The 26,101-nt window shown below is 48.3% G+C and overlaps 1 protein-coding gene across 1 annotated transcript in view; it reads right to left on the bottom strand.

Moving 5' to 3' along the window:
• Positions 1–26,101, bottom strand: part of TERF2 (telomeric repeat binding factor 2) — a 498,766-nt gene that overhangs the window by 38,947 nt on the left and 433,718 nt on the right. The window contains exon 8 of the mRNA XM_069635526.1: positions 10,758–10,843. Within this exon, the coding sequence (XP_069491627.1) occupies positions 10,758–10,843 (86 nt within the window). The remainder of the gene's footprint in view (positions 1–10,757; positions 10,844–26,101) is intronic.

Raw genomic sequence — 26,101 nt, 5'->3', positions numbered from 1 at the left:
CAACAGAGAGAAATAGGAGCATGAAGAGAAAGGTTTCAGAAGCGAACTCACGGAGCGTCAAAAGCAGAAGCGACGCGAAGCACTGGTCGCTTCGTTTCCGGATAAAGGATCACGTGATCGGTCGTCCGCACGTCAAGGGAGCGTGCAACCACTAGACCGCTGCCAGCAGGTCGGGAAATTATACCAGCTTCCATCTTAGAAATGTTAGGAATCTGGACGCCGCACAAGCGGGTCCGTGCCCATAAAGACCACTTGCCGCGATGTGTAACAGGAGGGGGAGCGGGGGGGGGGGGGAGATGGCACCATATTTTTTAAAGAAAGGTAAACAAAAAGAAGTAAGGGCTCTGTATAATTAGAGAGCTCGGATTCCTGTGCCCAATATATTCCGGATGGGGGAATGAGAAGTAGTCGTTATTTTAGTTTATTGTTTTAGCTTGTTGTTTTAGCTTTTATGTGTATCATGTGGTGGTCGAGGGAGGGCCTGCGAGAAAAGTAGTGCAGTGCAGGGCGTGAGCAGAGGATGCATTTGTGTGTGGGTGGGTAGAGGAAGTGTGAGTAGGGGGCGACGGGACAAGGGGAGCAAAGGACTGGCAGGAATATATACAACGAAATGCACTTTTGCACATGGTCTAGTATTCGCGAGAATAGGACTGACAATATGGGGGTGGTCACTCCGTTGGAGTACTTGTGTAGTGCATTGCCGTTGTATAGGAGTAAGATTGAAAAATAGCAGTGACAGTGGGTGGCGGAGACACGGGGGGGTGGGGGGGAATGTCCCGCCCATGGCCAGAGCAGGGCATGAACGATAGAGGGATATTGGAACACATGTCCACGTTCTTATTGGCCAAATACAAAGGTAAAAATCTTCAGAAGAGGAACGAGATTTTAGAGTTGTGGAAAATGGTGATGAGTGCAAGTCCCAGTGTGGCGGCAGCCCCGCCCCGAGTGTAGTTCAACCAACGGCCCCAGAAGGTACACAGCCACCCTCTCCCAGAGGAGGACTCTACCCACTCACCAGCCTCCCAACCACAGGATACACGAACCCAACCTATGTGCCTTCACCCGCTACAGCACCACCCCCACATCAAACACCTAACACTACAAAGTCGCAGGATAGCAAACCGCAGAAAGATGTAGGGGAGACATTAGAAGCAGCACAAGCAGAATTGGCACGGTTGAGAGCTCTTAGGGAAGGGGGGAGCAAGCCGGGTGTGGCTAGGACGAGTGGCCGGCCGGAGATATTTAGTTTAGATTGGACAGCACTGCAATGAAGGATGTGCATATTGAGAATGGGAAGGTAGCGACCGAGACGCTGATAGTGTAAGATATGAGACAGTGAGGTTCTGCGTGACGTAGACAGAGATTTGCGGGAACGAGAATGGGACACCATGGATGAATTAGAGGATGAGGAAGAGCCGCAGGAGGCACCAGCAACTACCCTAAGGGTAGAGAGTTTGTGGCCTCCACAATTGAGGAACAGATTTGGGTGGGTCGCAGTGGCCAGAAAAAAGGGAAGTGATGGACGGAAAGTAAAGCGAGGAGTGGGTACACAGTTGCCATTTTTGTATAAAGGCCCCAGGAGGGCGCAGTATGTACCAAGGGCCCAGATGGATAAGAACAACTTGGAAACTGTTAAATGCATTCGGGAAGCAGACCGCTGGGATGCCTTTAGCTGTGGGGGACATAAAAAGCTTGCTTGTAGCAATGGTGGGAGACCAAGCTGGACCAAGCTGGAGACTTGTGGGTTAAGGTGGGATATCCAGGAGTTAAGCTAGACGGTCATCCTTTAATAATATTAGAGCACAGGTGTGGTATGTCTTGCAGTGAGCATACCCTCACACGCCGGAATTGCAGTCCACAATGCAGTACATAATGGGGACGACGAAGACCCCGATCAGTACATTTTAAAAGTGTAGTAGATGTGTATAGCGGAGACGGGAGACCACTGGGACCGATCAGTTCCTCTTTTCTATTTTGTCATCAAACTGGGATTGCTCAGGGAGGTACAAAAGTCACTTGGGCAAACTATCGTCCGATCTCTATCACTCTTTTGCAGGGCAAACTCCTTGAGAAGTTGCCTATCTCTCAGCTGAACTTTCACACTGAATCAACTGGCTGCTTCCATGACCATCACTCTGGCTTTAGAGCATTCAGAGGCATGGAAACTGCTCTTCTGAACACCCGTGAAGAACTGCTCTCAAATCTTGACTAGCACTCCCTCTATCCTTATTCTCCTTGATCTCTCCTCCGCCTTTGCCACAGTTAACCACAACATCCTGATCCCACGTCTTCGTGACACCCTGGGAATCACAGGCCAGGCGTTTGTGTGGCTAATCTCTTTTCTCTCCGACCGCCCATCCCAGGTGGAACTTGGAGCCTTTCTCTCGACTATCACTCTCAACCTGCGGCGTTACCCCGGGATCAAACCTATCCCACTAGTTCTTCAACGGTTATATGGCTACCCTGGCATGTGTGATCGCCACTTTCACCTCTAATATCCAGTGGTATGCGGATGACACGCAACTATATTTCAGGCTACCCTCAGTCGTTTTCTTCTTCCTCGCTCATATCTGACTGTCCGCTATCCAGTCATGGTGTGCTGCTAACAACCTCTGCCTTAACGCCAGTAAAACTGAGATCGTTCGCATTGGGATCCCTGCTCCCGCTTTCCCTCTGGCCGGCCTCACTTTGCTCTGTGCCCACCCCCACCTGCGAGGCCAAAAACCTTGGGGTCATCTTCGACTCCACTCTCTCCTCCTCTTCTCACATTTCTGACATCTCAAAAAAGTCCATCAACTACACCTCCTCAGAGGCACTCTACCTTTTCTCACTTTCTCCCAGCGTCTCACTGTCTCCAGAGCCCTGGTTCTCTCGAGGCTGGACTACTACAACAGTCTCTTCCTCAACTTCCTGCCCGGTGCCCTCTGCAACTCATCCAGAAAAGAACCACAAGAGTTATCCTTGGCCTGAAGCCCAGGGACTGCATCTCTCCGGCACTGAAATCCCTTCACTGGCTCCCCGTGGCTGCAAGGATCAAATTCAAGACCCTCTGCATTGTCCACAAGGCTTTCTGGTGCCTGGGACCTACTTACCTGCAACGTTACCTACCTAAATACCGTCCCTCTCGAGTCCGCCGCTAATCTACCTACAACCTTCTGCGAGTGAGCTGGTTCTCCAAACAGAGATTTGGAGGGAGATCCTTATCCTCAGCAGGCGCCTCCCTCTGGAATAGCCTCCCTGCCACCCTCCGTCTTGAGCCTGATCGTCTTAAGTTCCGGAAACTCCTCAAAACCTTTCTCTTATCCTCCTCCTTCTCTCTCTCCCTACCCTGCTAACCTAGCTCTCTGCTCTTTCCACCTCTCCCTCCTCTTACATACAGCTTTGCTGACTGGCTGCCTGGTGTACCTCAGTCAGAGACACCCCTGCCAGTCCTCTTTAAACTTGCCTCAGGGGCCTGCATCCATCCCCCTCACTGCACTTCTGAATAAATCTATGAGAGCTTCTCTCTCCGCACTTATCCCAGCCTCTACCGACTGGGTGCACTTGGACCCTCCCTCCCTTGACCGTCTTGCACTTGCACAATCGGAATGCATCGCTGCCTGAAGATCGTCTGTCTGTTTTCTTTGTCTTCACCCCTAAATGTGTACTTGATAAAAACAGCAGAATCGCTGTCAGGCCTATTTGCTGTATTCAAAATGTTAAATGTATATTTTTTACTTACTCTGCCTGTGCAGACCGTTATCGTCTCAGAATTTCAAGGGCTCTGAGCGCCTGTTTCTCACCCGTGTCCCTGCCCTCCTTGAGCGCTTTGAAACACTGCCTGTGTATAGGCGCTTTATAAACAATACCATACCAATACCACACCAATACCACCACTGTAAACAGATTAAAGAGAGAGAAGGAAACGGTGCAAAGGTTGCAGGCGGAGGAAGCAAAACTGGTACAGAAGAGGCTAGCAAAAAAAACGCTTGAAGGGGTGGCACCAGCAGTCACGCAAACAGAATCGGCAGAACAGGCGGCAATGTGGAAGGATTTCTGAATATCAGCTTTCCGGCCAGGGGGAGGGCAAGGGCAATGGTGGACCGCAACAGCAGTATCCTAAATGGTATCAAGAAGGTCATCACTCCAGAAGAGGAGGGGGCAGAGGGGGATTTGGAGGGATGGGACCGAGAGGGGGAGAGGGACCGGTTCAGTGTTGGGGGTGCGGGAAGTGGGGTCACTTTATAAGAGAAAGCAGAAGTAGGACGGGAGTGGGATACAATCCATATGCCCCGGCTGGCCCAGTGCAGCAACAGCAACATTTCCCTGCGCCCCCTATGGCCACATCCACACTATACGAAATTCACCAGGCATACACACAGTTACCCCCACAACCCTCACAGGCTCAGATTCCTTCCCCGTCCAATGTCCAAATGCAAGTGATCCTGCAAAACCAAATGGTATGGGGGCCCCGTGCATACAAACAACGCTGCCCCGAATGGGACAGTGGCACCGTATCAGTGGCAAGTGTCGTGGGAGGAAACCTGTTCATGTTACGGGGTACCAATACATACCCTGACTAAGACAGCCCACAGAAAGCCCTTGCGTGCCCAGTCCTGTCCATGACTACCCACCCTGATGAGGAACCTTTGGTGGGCGCTGAGATAGGTAAAAAGCAATTCATCTTTATGGTCGACACGTGTGGCACCAAATCATGCATTAGTGAGGGAAACTTCCCAATATCAGGTGAAACTCTCCACACACAAGGTTTCTCTGGGGCTATCACCACGATTCTATAGACAGAAGTAGTAGTGATCAAAATAGGAGGAAAAGTGGTGTGTGCACCCTTATTACATTCAGAGACCTCCCCGGTCAATTTGCTCGGGCGGGACTTCCTGACCAAATTGAACATGACCATCTCCTTTACCGATCAGGGGATAGTATGCGACACTCTGGGGATGTGTGCAATGAGAGCAATGGTGATCATTCAGGGCAGGGGAGGAGAGGTGGTGGTGCGTGGCCCTGTTGACCCTGATATGTTTGTTTATTGGATCACGGTTTTACTTGACGCAATGCCCCAAACTGGTAAAGCATGTTGGCGGGTACCATCTGATTTTTTCTTTAGGCCCGTTGTGACCCCAGAGCTTGTGGCAGACACTATAACTTTGCTCAATCGGCAGGGCTCGGTGGTGTCGGCTAAAAGGATTATTGTGGTGGGCACAGATTCAGAGGGGTGCGAATGGTGCACTGTGTTGTGTACTGATCCGACAGTACCTCTAAACGAAGTGAAAGATGCAGAATTGTTTGAGAACGGGTTGATGATGGTGAAATAGTGCTGGCTATTTGCATCCTCTGTGAGATTATGGTGCAATATATCGTAAAGTGCAATGCTCTTTGATGGCCTTTGTCGCCCCACCCTCCTTCACAAAGATGAAGAGCAAACCCCTAAGTGATTATGGCCCCCAACGGCCACGATGTAGGGTTTTTGCAGGGAGTAACACATGTGAGAATAACACTCAAACCAGGTGCAGTACTTCCCAGAGTAAAGCAATATCCCCTGTCTAAAGAAACAGAAGAAGGAATATGAGACACCATTAATGCACTCCTCAACCAGGGGATTATTATACCCTCCACTTTCCCATGCAACATGGCTATATACCCAATAAAAAAGCCAAACAAAAGAGGGGAGCTGGAGAATGATCCAGGATCTCCGGCCCCCTAAATGACATTGTGCAGGCAGAATTTCCTGTAGCTCCTAACCCTGTGACCATTTTGTGCAGCATCCCCAAATAAGCAACACATTTCACTGTGGTGGATTTGAAAAAGGCCTTCTCCATACCCCTGCACCCCAATTCACATTACCTCACCATGTTTACACATAGCGGAATGCAGTTCAAACACACGACTGCCACAAAGCTACTGCGAAACTCGGACGATCTGCTAGTGTGCAGCGACAGTGAACAACAGTGCCGGAGTGACTCTGTCACTCTCTAGCAGCTGTTAGCATACAAGGGGTAAACGTAGATAAAGTAAAGCTATCGTACTGTCTCCAGGAAGTGCTCTACCTGGGACAAACGATATCTGTCCATTGGAAGAAAATCACAATCCTTAAAGAACTGGAAACTCCCATCCCAGCCCCTGACACCTGTGTGAAGGATAAAAGCTGGTGCATCAGTATCCAAAATGCCCTTTCCAACAAAGTAGCATCCCTCCAGGTCAAGAGTGCCAATAAAAAAGAAAGCCTTCACCACTCAACCCCTTCAGTCAGCAGGTCCGCGCCCACACACAAACCCACACAAAAACCCTCACACCGCTTTAGTTTCTCTAAAGTATCAATCATAGAAGTTGAAAAAGTCATACTCACCCTCAAACCATCAACTGCCAAGGCGACCCATGCCCATCCCAAATTATCAAAGACGCAGCCAGAGACCTAATTAACTACTCCTTCTCCACTGGTACCATTCCCAGCAACCTTAAAGAGTCTTGGGTTCTCCCACTACTCAAAAAACAAACATAAGACCCATCTATACCCACTAATTACAGACCCATCACCACAGTCCCCTTCCTGCTCAAATTCCTAGACAAGGTAGCATACCTCCAAATACAGCAATACTTAGAACAAAAACACCTCTTAGGAGTCCGCCAGTCTAGCTTCAGACCCCAACATGGGACTGAAACAGCGCTGATTGACCACAAGGCCCAAATTGACACACTTAGAGACAATGGTAAAACCGCCTTGCTACTACTCCTAGACCAATCAGCTGTGTTTGACTTAGTTGACCACAAAATCCTTTGCAACCACCTGGACTCGGCCGCCCACTTTTCGCAAGAAGCGATAGGCTGGATACACTAATTTCTAAACAACAGGACCATGCGCGTCTTCTCACCTTCAGCATCTGCCGACCCCATCCCCATTACCTGCGGGGTGCCCCAGGGATCATGTGTCTCCCCTACCACGTACAATATATTCACGAAGCCCCTTTTCGATGATCTCGATGGTCTTGGTTTCACCTACACTAACTATGCCGATGATACGCAGATCCTCATACCGCTGATGGGAGATTATGACAAAGATTTGGCCTTGGTGAACAGAGTGTACCTCATCATTCAGGCATGGAGGGCCTCTCATGGGCTATGCCTGAATGATGACAAGACTGAGATTATAATTCTCAGCACCACCTCCAACATCAACAAACTTGGCCACAACTACACAAGCTTCATCATAGATGGTAACCCCATCAAAGTAGCCAAAGAAGTCAAAACTTTAGGCGTCTACCTAGACGCCACCCTCTGCTTTAACAGACAGGTCAACTCCATAGCCTCCTCTACTGCTTACACATGTAAGCTAATTAGAGCAGCCAAGCCCTTCCTTTGCACCAACAGCTGCACCACCCCGGCAAGAGCCCTGATTTTGTCAAAACTGGATTATTGTAACGCCCTATATCTGGGGACTAACAAATATATCACCAACAAAATCCATATCCTACAAAATAATGCTCTCAGAGCAGCTTTGAGTATTCCCAAAAAAGATCATATCTCTGACATAAGGAGATCGAACAACTGTCTCACCACAATGGACAAAATCTCACTAAAAGTAGCCTCACTCACACACAAGTGCCTTAACAATGCCGCCCCACAATAACTCAGACAGATTTAAAAGACATTCCTCCAACCGCCCTACAAGAACTGCCAACTCCAACCTCCTTACGGTGCCCAAATTCAAATGGTCCAAAACTGGAGGAAGCAGCTTCCCGGTGAAAGCCGCCCCGCTGTGGAACTCCCTTCCTCCTGCCTTAAGGGTAGATCAAACATACCTTCACTTTAGGCACAATCTCATCTCATGGATTAAGGAAAATGACCGCTAACACATCATCCGCTCCATACCGACACCACTTTACCATCCTTGTTTGTATCTTCTTTGCCTGTATATACCTTCTTATCGTCTTTTCCTTCTTTGACCATTTTGCCTCTATGAACTAGCTAACTTACTACCTGTGTATATAATCTGTATATAACTGTACAGCACTGTAACCAAAGCGGAAAATTTTCTTGCTGCTTTCTGCGCCCCGATACCCTCGGGTCTGGCGCGCATTATAAATAATAAAACCAACAAACAAACAAACAATCGCAGGATGTAATTTGTTAAACTTGTCTTTTTCTGTAATTCTTAGTGGGGATTTTTCTGATGCAACTACTTTAATGAGAAAATGCTGTGAGAAACATTCTTTATTGTTGTGTTTTTTGTAAGACCTCACACAAACTTTGGAGGCTCGAGGGAATATTTATCTGGACACTCCAACTAGCACTCTTCACTTTACAAATATCATATATAAACTATGCTTGGATGGTCCCTTGCTTTTTCATCCACATACCCTATTGGCCCACTCTCGTGTATTGTTAACGTCAACAGTACAACATATAACTTCTGACCACATCTTACAAAGAAAATATATATATATATTCCAAAGCCAAAGTTGTTTTTCTTTTTTATTCTAAAATGACGTTATTTCATACAATCAGTCTGTCTATTCTGTACAACAATTTCTTCTTACTTAATATTAGGAATAATATTCCTCAGATCTACTTTCCTGTTCAACCGCTAGATCAGGAAAAAACAGTAGTCCTTACTTTCTAATGCAAATCGTGACAGTTACTCATTCATCCAATTTTTCAAACATTCATCTCACTACCCGACATGTTTCATTCCTCATTCAAATTTTCTATACAATGTGTTCAGGAAAATCATCAGGGGTGTACAGATGTACAGCTGATCGTAACACTTTTATTACATTAGACAGTACTTTTGGTCTAATCAGGGAAGGTAAGTGATCTTCTGCCTCACTCCCCTCTCTGTAGCTTCTGAGCCAATGTTTTTTGTAAGACTTCAATAATTCTTCCTTAGTTTTTTGTGTGAATTTCTTTGGTAGAAATTCATTTTTTCTGTTGCATATTTCAAAATGGGTATTCCTAAAAGAAGCAGCAGGTTCCTTGACGGCATACTAGGACTCTGTAGACCTCCAAATTCAGGCAGCGAACCATAAAGAACTGTTTATTCAATATTTTTCTACTATTCAACTTACTAAATAATAATCACTTGAAACTCCAGGACTAGTGAGACATAAATATTCATCAACATCGACCAGGTTTCATTAATTGAAAAAATCCTTGCACAAAGAGGTAACCAAAATAACCCAAGAAGGAAATATTCATTCATTTGAAATTACTATATACATCATGCTACATGGAAATCATATGACATAAGAACAGAACATACAGTTTTATGTAACTGTACCATGATAAATCACATTAAGTGTATGTGCAAGGACTTAGGCCCCGAAGAAGCTTGCTTTCGAATGAAACATGTGCCAGACAAATTGCTTTATTTTGCTCATTGAAAATAACCTTATTAATTGTTTACACACCACTGCATCATATAATTTTGTATATAGGATATAAATTGACTCCATTTGTAATACTATATAGCACAGCAGGTTTGACTTATTTTTGAATTTGAATACCATTTCATTTAGAAGCATGGCAAATCACACGATAATTTCTTGGTGTAGCAATGTCATTTGTGACACATATGGTATAGGTGTATTTTCCTATGATAGCCAACAGCTACTCCATAATACACAAATTGTCCACGAACGCCGGATCACAACCTGATTAATACTGCCTGGTTCCCTAATGCACATATTTTTAAATGGTGTTTTGGGATGCAGCTAGGCAGTGGACAATATCCATAAAATTAAGAATAAGGAAGCATCCTTTGAGGGAGAATCACAAGTATCATAGTGCTGACCCTACGATGTGCCCACAATAGGCCATACTCTTAAGACACATGCCAAGCCCCCTGAGGGAAACGAAAAACCTTTCACAGTTAAGTATACTTGCCAATTCAATACTGTGTCCGATACACAGGTCCTCTAAACCAACAGTCATGCTTAGTCCCTTAGAATTTAAATCCTGAGACCATTTTAAACCTGTACTAAATGCTTTGGTATGTTTCAAATTGTTGAATAGGCTCAATATGCTATTTGCAAATCTAAAAGTGGGAGACACCAATCAGCTTGTGGAGCCAGACACAAGAGTGCTCGTCATCTGCTCCACCCTTTGACCTGTAGCTTAGGGGTGGGCCCGTAACATATCCCCCACTGAGTCTCCATCCGCAAATGGATGCTTGGAGGGGGGTCACACTGAGAATAAGCTACTTAAAACCCATGGTAGACCCTATTTAACTTGCTAACTTCATTGCCAAATGAACCCGAGCCCCCATTAAATCGTCCCCTGCATAGAGGCTAAAGATGAGAAGGGAGTATGTGCTAATGCGGAAGGTGTTTGTCATTTCCACATCTGTAGGAAGAACTAGCAATTAAATGCATTACAAAACTAAGCAGAAGTTCATCCATTCCTGTGTTCAACACATTTCTGTGATGTGCTTGAGTGCCTACATTAATATTGCGCAGTTCATGTTGGACTTAAACCCGGTAGTCACACAATCGAAAAGGAACTAGAGTGAACAGCATAATCGTTAGTATCCGATCCATCTAAGAAATAAAAACGTGCTATTATATTCGATAGAAGAAGATAGTGATAAGGTAGTGGTGTATACAAATCTTGTCTTTAATATGCAATAGGTATGGAAAACAGGTGCATGAGTTATTCAGTCTACTCAGTCTTTGTTTTAGACATTATATCATCAATGTACATTCTATGCTTGATCCTAAACCACATCACTAGGCCAGCCGCAGAAAGCATACAAACAGTTTGCTTACTCTTTGCTGGAAAGAGGTCCTCTTCATCACTCCAGTTGTCCTTCTCTTCCAAGGCTCCAGAGTTGTTCCATTTTGAATGACGTGACCTGTCAAAATAATAGATTTATTTTTTAAACATGCAACTAAGAGAACTGAATTGTGTGATTAAATCTATATCCTCAGGTGTACTCACAGAGACACAATTATGGTTCGAGACAAAAGGAAAAAAACAAAGCATTCACTAAAACACAGAGAAATTATGTTTTTTACATGTAGCTCATTTATCAGTCACAGTGGCTCTCATAGCTCGTTTGGTGAAAGTAAAATCACACTGCATGTTAATCTCACCAACCGCAATTGTACATCACCAATTAAAATCCAAGATGACAACAAAGCAAATAAACATGTAACTAAATCCTTTATTCCTGGGTAGAAATCCACCTGCAAATTCTGTGAACTCCAGAGAACATTTATTTTTTAATTTGAATAGAGCTACCTCATCAGACACATGGCCATCCCACATTTCCTAATGCTTCATGATTCGCCTGGGTTCAGTATGAAAACAAAACTGTCTGATCTCCCCAAACCAAGATATCACTAGCATTTGCCTCAGGGGCTAGAAGGACAAAAACAATGATCCTCAACTGTATTCTCCGCACACCAGGGGATTCAAGGAATTGAGCGCCACCTTAAGAAATAGGAAAGACTTGTCATGGATTCCTCAGGGAATAGATGTTGTATGAAGGATAACATTAAGGCAATCCAATCAAAAGGACAGCAATGTAACCACTATCTGGAGTCAGTGAATGCATGGCATGCTATGAATCCCAACGGCCACTGTTACCCCTTATGTCTGGGGGGCACCGATCCCTCGCACAAGTCAACAATATGCTCCTCCCAAGGCCAGAGGTTTACTAAATTTAAGGGGTATAATACCTTCCCAGAAGAATTTCATACCACTCTCCAAGGATAGCTACAATGCATTTTTAGACTTGCTGCTCTACAGAGACATGGCTCCTGAATGCCTACCATCTCAAAAACACTGCAGTCCGGGAAGAATTAAAGTCACACAGGAATACTTCACGATTAATAATGGATCAGTGAGGGATTCAGATATCCCATGAAAAGCCTCTAAATCAGCCTTAAGAGGGAAGGCTATGGAGGTGTTAGTAGGGGAAAAATAAATAAACAGAAGGAGACTATGGAATAGGCAACAACCAGGCCTCCAGATAAGCGTTGTACTGGGCCTTTTTACGCATTAGGATTTTGTAAATCTGACACCTTTAAGCTTTCTATGTGTACCATTTACACACCAGCTGAGCGCAGAGCGCAAGGCAAAGGGCAAGTGACTTGATGGAAACCAGAACACCTCTTGATTCTTATCTGTATGGAGGACATTGCAGGCTATGTAGGAGCAGTTCACATGTTTTTTTCTGTGCTGCACGCACAGAGCCCGTCAGAAACAGAACACAGTAATAGGAGGAATGGGGTCTTTCTGTTTAACCTCTGATGTGTTTTGGGTATACACATTTACCCCGATTTCACTGTCAGTGTAACAAGAGAGACGCACGTTCACCGGAGTCGAGTAGCTGTTAAGAGAAAGGAATGTGCCCTATGCCATGTTGTTCCTAGCCCGCCTTAAAGTCCAGCATAACAACAAAGTATACTTTTTCACTGTCCCGGCTGAAGCTTTATCCTTCATAGAGACACACATTCTACAGTGTGCGCTCTCACAAACGGCTCAGCATCCACTTGATAAATGGACCAGTCCCCATGTTCCGATGTGGCTAACTAATTTGTGTTCATTGTAACGTTCTTGTAGACTGGTCGGCGAACATGTTACGAGCTATGTCAGGATGTACGCAAATCGCCTGCCCTATGCGGGTACACTAGTTCCCCCTTGCAAGTTCAACTGTTCTGTTTTTAATTGGCAAAGGGTACGGCGGGGGCAGGCACTGCCCCAGTTCGCGAAGCAGTGAGGGTGGGTGGGCAGGGGAGGGAGGGAGGGAGGATACGGTTAAGTTGGGTTATGTTAAAATACATTTGGTGGAAAACACAGTGGAACGGATTTATACTTGCGCCTCAGCGCACAGTGGTGCGATTTATGTGACTGCTTAAGGCACAGGGCAAGGGAATAACACAGGAGGTTACCTTCCTAAATTTTAACGTGAGGGGTCTGGGTTATCCAATAAAGGCACGTAAGGTTATAGCATATGCCAATAGGAATGGCCCCAGGTTCTGTTCCTGCAGGAAACACATGTGCTGGCAAGGCAAGCTATTAGTCTAGCATTGAGCTGGGGACCTCCGAGGTATTATACATATTGCTCCACAAATTCCAGGGGAGTGCATATTTTGATACAGCGCTCGCTGCAATTCACACACTTGGATACAAGGGTTGATGACGAGGGTAGATATGTGCTGGTACATGGAATCATGTACAAAAAGGAGATTCTTCTACTTAATAGCTATGGTCCCAAAGTAGAGGATCCAAGCTTTAATGGGAGCGTTTTTGCAAAGTGTGCCTCTTACCCACTGGCAGAGATTGTGTATGGGGCGACTTTAACACCATCCTGGACATAGTGCTGGACCGCACTGGTACCTTTCCCCGATCCTTGACTAAAGCAGCACAGGAAATACTTAACATGTAGTTGCTGAGGCTGGGGGGGCGTGGCTTGATGGCCGCGTAGCAGGACGTGCTCTAGAGGAGCTCCTCAATCCGACATCGATCCTGCGGGAAATGTGATGCTTGCTGGCATCTGGGATGGCTACAAGCACACCCACCGATTCAGGAGGAGCTGGTGCTCACACAGGGCATCAAAAATCAAGTCCCGGTGGCTTTATGAGGTGGGGGTCTGAATTACGCGCGGGTCACGAAGCCCGGGACATGGACAAAATGGCCGGCGACAGACAAAGGGCCATAGAATGACCACGGAGCCGCGAAAGCCGTGACAGCAGATTTGCCGACGGAGCCGGGCGTGGGTCTGCCGCATCGTGGAGTCGTTGGCGGACACTGACATAAGGGGGATGAGAGGCGGCCGCCTGGATCAGTGGGGCACACCACGGTCGCTTGAAGTGTCAGCGCGGTGGGGAGCGCACTAGGCGACAGCTGGAGGGGCCAAGTTAGGCCGGAGCAAGCATTGAAAAGCGGCGGCTTAGCGTGTGCCCCGCTGGAGAGGCGAAATCCCGGTGACGCGGAGACGCTGTGCGGCGGGCCCCGGAGGAGAGCAGCGCAGAGCGCGTCTGCCCACGCGGGAGCCTGGTACACAGGGGGTCGGTGCTGACCCCGCGCGGACCCTGGAGCAGGCGCCGTGACCTGTGGGACGCACTGCAGCGGCATGTCCCACCAGCGCTGTGGGGGGCGCGCGGCGGTGCTGCCCGAGCTTGGACCTGCCCGAATCCGGGTGCGGGAGAGCGGAGAAGAGGAGCGCGGCCCCACTGGGGAGACCTTGAGGGCCTCGGGGACGCCGCTGACCCTGAGAAGCGGACCGGATCGCGGAGGCGTGAGGACTTTGTCTGCCCCCGCGGGAGCCCGGTGCGTGGCGGGGCGTGTGCTGGACTTGCGCGGGCCTCGAAGCGGAGGCTGCGGCAGGCGCGAGCCAGCTGAAGGGGAGACGGGAAATTTCGGAAGTGCCCTATTACAGGGCATACGTGAGTGCCCATAAATAATCATAAGCGGCCCAGGAAGGCAAATGGGAACACAGGGTGGGTCTCGAAAAGCGTGGGCCCCTGCACAGAGCACCACCGCTGACACACAAGCTGAAGAGATTGCTGACATAATGTGTGTCTGCGGGGGGAGACGAATAGGAGGCCTGGGGATATAAGGAGGCTAGCCCCCCGCTGCACTCATTCATAAACATTTGGGGGCCACGAGAAGGCACCCCAAGTAAGACTGCAGGCTGGTGAGCCTTGATACCAGCGGAGAGCTAGGGGTGAGGAAGGTGGGGTCAGCGCGGATACCTGACCACAGGCTACCTGAAGAGATACGACCGGGGCTGGATGAACAATACCGCATAGGTGCAGAAGCGGGAGAGGATGCAGCCCATTCTTGCAGGGCCGCGCACATCAGGGATACTTTAGAACACATTAAAAGCGGCCTGTGCAGCACAATACAATGTCCAACAAAATCGTCAGACCCAGGACCAAGCAGCCCACGCTGGAGACCTACGCCAGGACGCCCCCAGGCGGAGGGGGCCAAAGGTGGAGGCAACACCACCAAGGCGACAGCGTAGACTCCGGGAACGATCCAGGAGGGGCTGGTGGCAATAGCGGACCTGAAGATTGCCTGGGAGACTAAATTGACCCTGGAAATGAATGACCTGAAAGTAGGACTGGACCTCAAGATCGGAGCGGTTCAGGAAGAAGTTAACCTGCTGAGACAAGACGTAAGGACACTGGCGGAGCGTACAGGAAACCTGGAAAAGGAGATGGCCCCAAATAAATGCGCCGCCCACGGATTGGAACTTCACGCCCTGGTGCAGCGTGTGGGTAACCTGGAGAACAGGGCAGAAGAGGCAGAAGGCGAGCCAGACGCAACAACATTTGCATTGTTGGCTTGCCGGAAGGCGTGGAGGGGCCTAACCCGACTGAATATGTAGAGTCCATGCTCCTGCAGGAAATAACTGGTGGTGCGCTGTCACAGGGGTTTGCGGTGGAAAGGACACACCGGGCATTGTTGAGGAGACCACCCCCAGGAAACCCTCCGCGGCCATTGATCGCAAAGATACTAAATTACCGGGATCGAGAGAAAATACTGGAATTCTTCAGAAAGGGAGGCACGATTGAAAGGGGACCAGTGAGGATCACGGCGTACCCAGACTATACTTTCCACGTACAACGTAGCAGGATGAACTTTGGGTCGGTGAAAAGAAGATTGAGAGAGGCTGGCCACAGGTATATGTTGCTTTATCCGGCCAAATTGAAAGTGTTCCATAAGAACAAAACCCTGTTCTTCGAGACGCCGGAGGAGGCCATGGACTGGTTGGACTGGTTGGACATGCAGGGCCACCCCCAGGAACCGGGGATCCAAGCAGAAGCCACGGAAGATAAGTAACATGTAGCTGGGTCATCTTGGTGATGCAGCACAAGACACTGGGACTAGAGTATAGTGCTAAATACATGTGTGGGACAGTGTGGTAGAAATATTGGCTTGTAAAACCCGCTTAAAGCAAACGAGTCAGAGTTCCTGGGAGACACCCCTCAAACCCCATAGCATCTCGCTTAGTTAGGTCACTGTTAGTTTGGTGACGCCCCGCGGGGTTCTAGTCCTCGATTGCGAGACAGAACCAGACGAGGGTGGGCCTGAGATCCAGGGATGGAGCTGGGCCTTTGTTGGGGCAGGGTAGGGAGGAGGGAGGGAAGGGGTTGTGTGCAGTGGGGTAGGGGGAAGTTTGTGGTGTATATGGCAGCGGGTAATCTCAGAATAGTGACCTGGAATGTGCGGGGCCTTAATTACCTCAAACGTAATAAGCTGATGATGTACCTAAAGAGAATGCGGATTGACATAGCTCTGCTACAGGAAACCCACCTCACCAAGGAGAAGTTGGAGGTGGTTAGGAGAAAATGGAGGGGTAATGTCATGGGGGCCACATACTCGGCATATGCAAGGGGGGTGATTACATGGGTGGCACCACATGTGCCATTTCAGTTGCTTAGCTCAGCAATAGACCCAGAAGGCAGAATGGTGGCAATGGCAGGACTCCTGGAGAACAGAGAAGTGAATAATATAAACTTGTACGCCCCTAATCATGATACAACGGCATATATAAGGTCTTTATACAGCAAAATCGGCCCCATGGCGGGGGGCGCGGTGGTGTGGGGAGGGGATTTCAATTGCACTCTAAACCCCAGGTTAGATAGGTCAGATGACAAATTAGAAAAGCCGGCGCCAGCTGCTAGAGCGTTGAGGACACTATTGATGGACCTCGGCCTGGAGGATGTGTGGAGGAAACTACACCCTATGGACAGGCAATACTCGCATTATGCGGCGCCACATGACTTGCACACAAGGCTGGACTATGTATTTGCATCCGCTGGGATGGTGGGTGAAATGGTGGGGGCGGAATACAAGGCCCGAGTACTCTCTGATCACTCGCCTCTGGTCATAGAGTGGCGACACCAACCTCCCAGAGCGCGGATTCTGACGTGGAGGCTCAGAGCTGAGGCTCTACAGGACGCGGGCTTTCGAGAGGATCTGAGGGATTCCATTGAGGATTACTTTGAATTTAACACGGGCAGTGTAAGTTCTGTGGGGACGGTATGGGAGGCATTTAAGGTAGTGATGCGGGGGGTAGCCATATCTAAGTCCAAAGGGGCATCGAGCGGGAACTGCAGGAGACGGAAAGAGAGCTGGAGGGCCTGATACAAAATAAGGAGATTACCCGTGCGAATAGCGCTAAAATAAAGACCTTACAGTTAGCTTGCAGCGAACTTTGGGACTGATTATGCAAACTAAACTATAAGAAATACACAGAGAGGCTGCATGCAGGGGGGGACAAACCGGGTAGGTTATTGGCCTGGTTATTTAAGAACGAGGCCCCCCGCTCTATGATCAGGGAAATCAGGGGCGCGGAAGGTCAAATCCATAATACCCAGGAGAGGGTAAATGAGGAGTTCCTAAAGTATTACAGATAACTATACGAGGATATAGGAGATGATATGAGTCAAGAAATACTGGATACGATAGAGGATATGGATCTGACAACCTTAGATCTAGAACGAGCGGACCTGGACGCCCCCATTACAGCGGATGAATTAGAGGCGGTGATCCAACACCTGCCTACGGGTAAAGCCCCCGGGTCGGATGGATTACCCAGCGAGTTTTATAAAACATATAAGCAGGAGCTACTCCAACCACTGCTGGCCATGTTTAATGAAGCCTATGAACGGGGGGAACTGCCAGCGTCCCTCCGCGAGGCAGTGATCATTCTGCTCCTAAAACCAGGCAAACCAGCCGCGGAATGCGGATCCTATAGGCCCTTGTCTATGCTCAATCAGGATAGCAAGATACTCACGGCCGTGCTGGCCAATAGGCTAAAGAGGGTAATTAGCAAGCTAATACACCCAGACCAAACGGGTTATGTCCTCGGTAGAAATATCACAGATAACCACAGGAGGCTACACCATATTATTGATCAAACTGAGGGAGACCCGAGCGAGCTGGCCATCGTGTCGTTGGACGCGGTCAAAGCTTTTAATTCAGTGCGGTGGCCATGGTTGAAAGCGACACTGAAAGGATATGGGATGGAACCAGGATATATTAGATGGGTCCAGATGCTATATAGTACCCTGATGGCGAGAGTTAAAACTGGAACCACAATATCGGATAAATGGCAACTTAGTAGGGGGACCAGACAGGGATGCCCCTGGTCACCCATGTTATACATCTTGGCATTAGAGCCGGTGGCAATATGCCTGCGGCAACAATATGGGGAGGTGGGGATCCACACGATAGGGGGCACACACCTGATATCATTGTATGCAGATGATGTGCTCCTTTACTTGCGCTACCCGGAGGAAAACCTGCAGTATGTGTTGGAGGTGATGGATCGTTACGCCACCCTCTCGGGCATATCGGTGAACCCCGGGAAGTCTAGCCTGTTCCCCCTGGGAAGGTACAAGAGTACCCCACTGGAAAGGCTGCCATCCTGAAGATACCCTGGCAAACCGTGACATTTAGATATCTGGGAGTGAATGTTTACCATAAAATAGAGACAGAACACAAATATAACACAGAGAAAACAATGGAGGGAGTTAAGAACAGCATGGAGTTCTGGTCTAGATTACCCCTGGCCATGATGGGGAGAGCAGCTCTACTCAAAATGGTGGTCCTGCCCAGACTCTTGTATTATTTTGTAAATATCCCATACTTGATCCCTAGATGCTTCTTTGTGAAACTTCATAGCATGTGTAGGGGCTTCATATGGGGCAACTCCAGGAACAGGGTGGTCCTGTGGAAACTACAGAACACATGTGACAAGGGGGGCATAAACCTACCGAATTTCGAGCTGTATTACCTGGCGGGACAGTTGATGTATGTGTCTAGGTGGTTGCCTGCGGAAGACTCGGTGGAAGCTAGGCTTTTGCAAGGTGAAGTGACTCCTTAATTTTTGAGGGAGACAGTGTGGCTGCATAAAACAAAAATAGCGAAGATGGGGAAACTACTGAAGTTGGGCTGGGAAGTCTGGCGTAGGACATGGAAGATGGTGGGTGACCCAGATCCCCTTTCCCAGCAGGTCCCATTGGTGGTGCTATGCGGGGATGACTCCCAACTGTTCGAAGCGATTCGTAGATACTGGGAACCAGTGGGAGTAGCCACCCTTGGAGACATATGGCAAGAGGGGGGGGTGTTGGGATTCCAGAGACTGCAGGAGGAGACAGGGGTGCATAGAGGCCAATTCATTACTTATACTAGGCTCATGAGACGGGTGAGAGAGAGGTGGCCTGAGATTGTGCTGGAGGAAGAACCTGACGCCTCCCTAGAAACAATGTATGATGTCTCGGAGGGTGGGCATGAAATATCTAGGATATACAAGCTCCTAAGGACGAAGGGAGGAAAGGAACTGCCTCAGTTGAGGCATGACTGGGAGGAAGAGGTGGGGGAACCCATGACAGAGGGCCAGTGGGTTCGTGCCCAAAGGTACCATAAAAAGGTGTCCCAGAACGCGAGACTTCAACAGATTCAGCTGTACGTCACACATAGAGCCTATCTGACTCCGGGGAAAATAGCTAGGTTTGGGGGCCCGACTGTACAAAAATGCCCCGGTGTGGGGAGGAGGATGCAGGACTATTGAATATGTTCTGGGCTTGCCCTGAGGTGCATAGATTCTGGGAAGTGATGAAGACAAAAATGGCAGGTGGGGGAGTGGTACTGGAGGTAGGGTCTGCTTGGGCTTGCATGCTCGGGAACTTCCCCAGGCCACGTCATTCGAAGCATATTAGTAAAATGAAGGATCTGGCCTATATTCTAGCCAAACGCAGAATCGCTATGTGTTGGAAAGCGGCCCATAGACCCCGAGTGGAGATATGGTGGGCGGTCCTCCTGAGATGGGCTGAAGCAGAAACCGCGGTGTGGTTTGAAGTGGTCACCAAGGGGGGAGAGGAGGAAGTGGGCCCCCGATAGCCTGGAGGCAGTTAGTGGCCTCGATGGCTAACCCCCCACCAGGTCAATCATGATACAGAAAACTCAGATGAGTCAATACGCACTGAGATTCCCGAAAGTGCTCATGCAGATGATGCGGCTGAGAAGGCTTGAGTTAGGGGGGATAGAGGGGGAGGACAGAAAACGATACAGCATAATGTGAAGTCTTGACACGGATTATGTATGTCCTAAAAAGTTATTATGTTTGTTGTGTTTGTTGTAAAACAATAAAAACTTTAAAAAAAAAAAATGTAGCTGCTGAGGCTTGTGGATGTCTGGCGTGTATTGCATGGAGTGGACAGGGGATATACGTTTTATTCCTCTGTCCATGACATGCATTCCTGCATTGATGTGTGGCTGGTGTTTGATTTACTGTTCAACCTGGTAACACAGTGCTCCACATTACGCATACATTATCTGATCATTCACCGGTGCGGTTGACCATATGTTTCACGGCAGATGCGGCACCCCGCCCACCCTGGCGATTTAAGCCAGCTGTGCTGTTGGATGCAGTATTTTCCCTCAATCTACGTGACTAGGTAGCCTCCGTTTTTGATGAAAACAAGGGGTCTGTCTCCTCAGTGGCAACTCTTTTGCAGGCGTTTATGGTGTATGTTAGGGGGGGGTAGCCATGTCAGCTGTGTTTGGGGTCCTCAAGCGCCTGAGAAGAGACCTGGCATTGTGTGAAGCTGTATTGAAGACCTTGCAGCGAAGATGCAAGCAATCTCCCTCCCTGGAGTTGCATCAGGAAATCAAGTCTGCAATGGACGCTTCCAGGGAGCCGGCCCGTAGGGAGCTGCAGTTCCTGGACAAACAAACTATGGGGAAGCTGATAGGCCCGGTCGTACATTGGCGTGTCTGATTAAGTCAGGGTCAGGGACCTCGCACATACCCTACATCAGGAGGTCAGACGCTTAACGGCACACACTGAAGTGGATATTAACATGTTTTTTTATAGTTTTGACCACGCGCTATATCAGCTTAAGGCAAATGCTACCCCGGGAGAGGCCACACACTACCTCGAAAGGATACCGACGACTTTGCTCGCCGGGGAGGCCCGGGACGCGTTGGAGGCTCCGATGACAGTAGAAGAGATTCCGGTGGCGGTGTTTGACCTACCCAGCAGGAAAGCCCTGGGCTTTGATGGGTTATGGGTAGTGTTTTTTAAACAATACCTTGATGTGCTCGCTCTATATTTGCTACAGGTGTGAGAGGAGGCACTTGTGAAGGGGGCACTCCCAGAGACACCCCACAAAGCAGTAATTATACTTCCACTTAAACCAGATAAAGCTGCAGAAGAATGCTGCTCTTATAGACCTCTGTCACTTATAAATACGGATGTGAAGATTTTTGCGAAGGTGCTGACACTGAGACTTTCGCCTTTGATGCTGTACATGGTCCATCCTGATCAGTCAGGGATAGCCCCCAGCCGCTCTAAAGCATTGAACCATCTACGACTTTATAATGTAATGGCGCATACGCTTCCCAAATGGCAGGTCACTGCCATCGCATTAGATATGCAGAAGGCTTTTGACAGTATTGTTGCCGTTTTTATTTCAGGTACTATCTAACTACGGGTTCGGACTGGGTTTCATCTCCTGGGTGAGGCTTCTGTGTACGCACCCCTTTACCTGGGTAGGGACTAATGGTCGTGACTCACGGGTGCTGTATTTGGAGGGCGTAACCGGGCAAAGATGCCCGTTATCCCTCTTACTGTTCGCGCTAATTATTGAACCGCTGGCGGACAAGTTGCGGGCTGAGCATTAGTGTGCTGGTATACCGTTTGGCGGGAAGCCGGAGATTATATGGTTATATGCCGACAACATTCTGCTGTACATTCAAGATCTGGATACAAATTTATCCGGCGTGATTGATGCTGTGGTAGAATTCGGTGGATACTCAGGTCTGCGCTTAAATAATAAGAAATCTGAAATACTCCTGCTGACTATTAGCACAACGGAACCGGCCTGTAAGAGGGGTCTAATCTGGGCTCTTCAGTCTATGCGATATTTGGGCATCGCGATCAGCAGATAACCAGCACGCACTAGGGAGCTCAACTATGGATCTTATATGGTGGACATAAAATCTAAGCTTCAGCGGTGGGTCAGAATACTAATGTCACTGGCTGGGAGCCTGTCTTTAATTAAAATAATGATAGTCCCCAAACTACTATAGATGTGTCATAATATTCCTCGCTGGCCGGGCCGCGCTCTAATTGGGGAAATCGTTGCAGTGTACACCTCTTATATCTGGACGGGGGGCACGATCCAACTTAGCTGGGCGAATCTGACTAGATCTTTTGGCGAGGGTGGTTTCAACGCACCAGACTTTGAAATATATTACCTTGCTGTGCAGATGCACTAAGCATCTTATTGGTCTGCGGAGGACGTCACCTTATCACATGTCTGCTTGGAGCGGTTGCATGCTGGTCCGATTCCACTGGTGTCCCTCCTAACATGTGGACGAAACTTGTTGGCACACCCATTAGATCCAGTCGGGGCAACTTGGTGGGCTTGGAGGCGTCTTCATACAAAGCTGCACCTGACAATTATTTACGACAAGCATCTTGTCCTGTGGGGCTTATCGATATTACCCCCTACTCTAGACAGGAGAATAGAACAGAGCTGGCAGGATGTGTGTGAGATGCTGGAAATGCATTGGAGGGACAGGGCCTCCATAGCCTTCTCCTTTATTGTTTTATTATGTATGTTTTGTCTTGTTTTCCATGCAGGAGTTCATGTGGTACTCCTGGCAGTGCGGCTCTTCCTCTTTTTGGTTGTGGTGAACAGACCCTTGGGTTACCCTTATGGCACCCACGGGTGGGAGTACAACCCTGTACTCCTAGTCAGGGGTGTTGCTAGGTCTGGAAAAGATCTGGGGCTACGCTAATGGCGGGACTGTCAGGACTCTGGGCTGGCTAGCTTTTTGGTTGTAACCCCTGAGCTTCTATCCGGGGCTACAAACAAAAGACCTGGGGCTATTGTCCCGTTAGCCCCCCCTAGCAACGCCTCTGCTCTCAGTGTATGTTTTGGGGCACCTGTGTGTGGGCCACAGAGCAGGGTATGGGCTAGTGGCAGCTCCATGCTGAATTTGACAGGTGCTATGAGTATCCTCCATTTGGGGATACCAGGCCCTGCCATTGGAATCAGTTGATTCCTCATAGGAAACGAGATGGCCCCTGTGGCCTCTTGCTTTCTATTGCCCGTTACCTTGTTTTTCCCAAATTCCTGGGAAGCCCTGACTCTGTCCCTTCCCCCTGACTGGCTGTTGAGTGGAAGTTCCATATGTGGTATTGTGGGGAAGTCCAGGACAGACTGGCTGGAGCCTTCCCAGTGACTGTATGTTGTGGGTACGCCCGTGGGGTGGGGCCTGTGTGAATGGAGTGTGTGACGAATACGCATTTCATGTTATGGGTGTCTAGTATCTGGTGTTTGACACAATGACTGAGAAACTGGTATGAATGCAGTGTGGAGCGCTGAATGGCAGAGTGCTTGTCCAAACCCACATTCCGTGTTGTGAGTGCCTGGATGGAGAAGAATGGCCTGAATGCACTGTGAGCCTGATTGGCTAGCTGACTGCCTGAATGCCCTTCTGAATGATTGGTTGCCTGAGTGTGACCCAGCAGAGTGAATGGGAGATCAACAGTATATCTGGGAGCCTCTCACTGATAGAAATCGTTCAGAAGCTGAAGTTGATATGTGATGCTTAACCTTGAAGCACACTGGAAGAAGAAGAATTGCTGTTGCTGTCCTTCGCTAATCTGAAAACTGCGTGACTGTCAAGGAATGGATCCAAGAGAGGAATTAGCTAGGAGACCTCTTCCCAAGCTGTGAGGAGCCATTGTGCACCAGCTGATCTTTGACAAAGCTCCCTGGATGTCAGATCCTAGAAAGGCTGCCGACCGGAGAAGGGGACCGCCATGCCCGGACATTGAAGTCCATCACCATAGACGGAGCCGCAGTGCTCCTTTGACTAAGAACATTGAAACAAGGACTCCCTTGCTCATCATCGTCGACCGCTTTCGTCCTGCCAGAGAAAGTCAAGGCCGCCGACGACCGAGGAGAATCCGCCAGTGGGTTTCCCGCCATCCGAAGACCGCAGAGACGCTGACGACCAGACGCCCTTGCTGGGCCAAAGTTCTTCATCGACTCTTTGCGGCAACAAATGCTCGTCGCCGAAGTGAACCGCACGCCTCAGCTTGCAGGACTTTTTTGACCGATCGTCAACGAGCATCGCAAAAACCGAAGCTGCTGCCGCAACAACAGTGTTCACTCTCTTCTTCACCGAACCTCGACGACCCGTGGCTCCTGCCTTAAAGGGAGTGCACTCCAAAAGGGCCTGTCGACGACTCCCGAAGAACTCTACGAAACCAGGTACTTTGGGGTCGTGGAACCTTTTAGAAGGACTCAAGACTATAGTGAGCATAATTGGACTGGGCTTGTCAAATGCGCTTTATTTTCAGGTTACCCAGGTGGGGGGATCCTCGCACAGAACAGTCTCATGGTACTGGGATAGACGGTCTGCCATTGCTTGATTTAACTTGCTTTCTTTCTGTGGTCTATCGTTGATTCATCTTATAATCTGATTCGTATGTCATTTGAGCTGTTAGCAGTTGATGCATTTCAAAGGAATCGATAGTTAAGAGTGGTACCACGTAGACCTGTATATATTTGCCATTATAGTATTGCCAGAGTACAAAGTGTGTTATTGTGATTGTGTATATAACTTTGAACCTTATTTATATAAAGACGGTGTATTCACTAACAGTGTGTGGACATTCCTTTGTGGGTGCTTGGGGACTACACTGTACTTTGCATCACCTCCTGAGAGCTAAGCCTGGGTTGCTCGACCACGATGGCAATATAGAGAACCTTGACTGGGGTGCTCTGTGCCTCCCCTCTGCCATATAGAGAGCAGGAGTACAGATACCCCCTCCAGGCTTTACAGTGAGGTTGGCAGTGGGCAACAGTGCGCTGCAGGTCTCATCTTACATGTGTATGCGAGCTGCTGTGAAGGCTCACTGGTCCATGTTTCCAAAGGATCCCCTGTCGCATGCATGCTTGTCCTATAGTCTACAAACACCCGGCACAAAGAAAAGTATTTCTATGTTGTATAAGTTAATGCAGAATATGGATACGCAACATGGTCGTTCTACCCGCTTTAGGTGGTGTAACGATCTTCAAAATTACCTTAGTTGGGCAATGGAACGTGATTTGCGCTTTAACAAAAGGTGTATCCTTAAACTCGAAGTACAGGCTTAAACATTTCAAGATTTGTAATAGACTGTATTATCCCCCGTCAAGGTTGGCCCCGTTTCAGGCAAATAAGCATTGTGTATGTCCTAGATGTAAAAATTAAGATGCGACTTTGCCGCATATGTTGTGGTCTAGTACTGCTCTATAGAGCTTCTGGTATGCTGTTGATGCTGTGCTCTTGGGACATATTAGGTATGCAGTTGTCACTGATGGTTTGTGAACATGTACTGGGCTTAACTTGGAAACTAGATGTGGTTAAGCGCAGGTTTTTGAATTTGGGCTTGCAGCTCGCCGAGAGAACTATTTTGATGAGGTGGACCCATAGGCAGCCTCCAACATTTGAGATGTGGCTAAAGGACGTTACTTGGGCCAATGATATGGAAGAATTATATATAACTCTGCTACCCGGTGTCAGCCGTCCCAAGGACATTTGCAGTGATTTCAGGTTATAACTAATCAGGGTAAGTGCCTCAACGTGACTGCTATAAGCTCGCCCTGTGTGACTGTTCATTCTATGTACTACTTCACACCGGTTGTAGGTCATAGGATCGACAACAAAAGGATTGACGGGTCAAAGGATCGACACAAAAGGATCGACGGGTCAAAGGATCGAATTTCTTTTTTCTTTTTTTTCACTTTTTTTTCTGGGGGGGGTGGGGGGGGTTGTCCCCTCCAACCCGTTTTTGTGGTAAAAAACACTTTTTCTCCCTAAACGAAAACCCCCCAAAAAATATATAATTAAAAAAAAATGTGATCCTTTGACCCGTCGATCCTTTTGTGTTGATCCTTTGACCGGACACCCTTCGCACCACTGGTATGTACTTAAAAAGGTTTGTTCTACTGCTTATCACTTGTTAATGATGATGTATTAATGCAGTGTCAATAAAATCCCCATTCCATGGAGCGATTTGCTGTTATTTTCCGGCACCGGTATTACTGGGTCAGTAATATCAGCAGTTTTTTGCCAGTAGGGT

The sequence above is a fragment of the Ambystoma mexicanum genome, chromosome 1q (assembly GCF_040938575.1).
Source record: "Ambystoma mexicanum isolate Mex_15411 chromosome 1q, UKY_AmexF1_1, whole genome shotgun sequence".
Classification (NCBI taxonomy): Eukaryota; Metazoa; Chordata; class Amphibia; order Caudata; family Ambystomatidae; genus Ambystoma; species Ambystoma mexicanum.
This window is presented reverse-complemented; position numbering and strand designations above follow the sequence as displayed.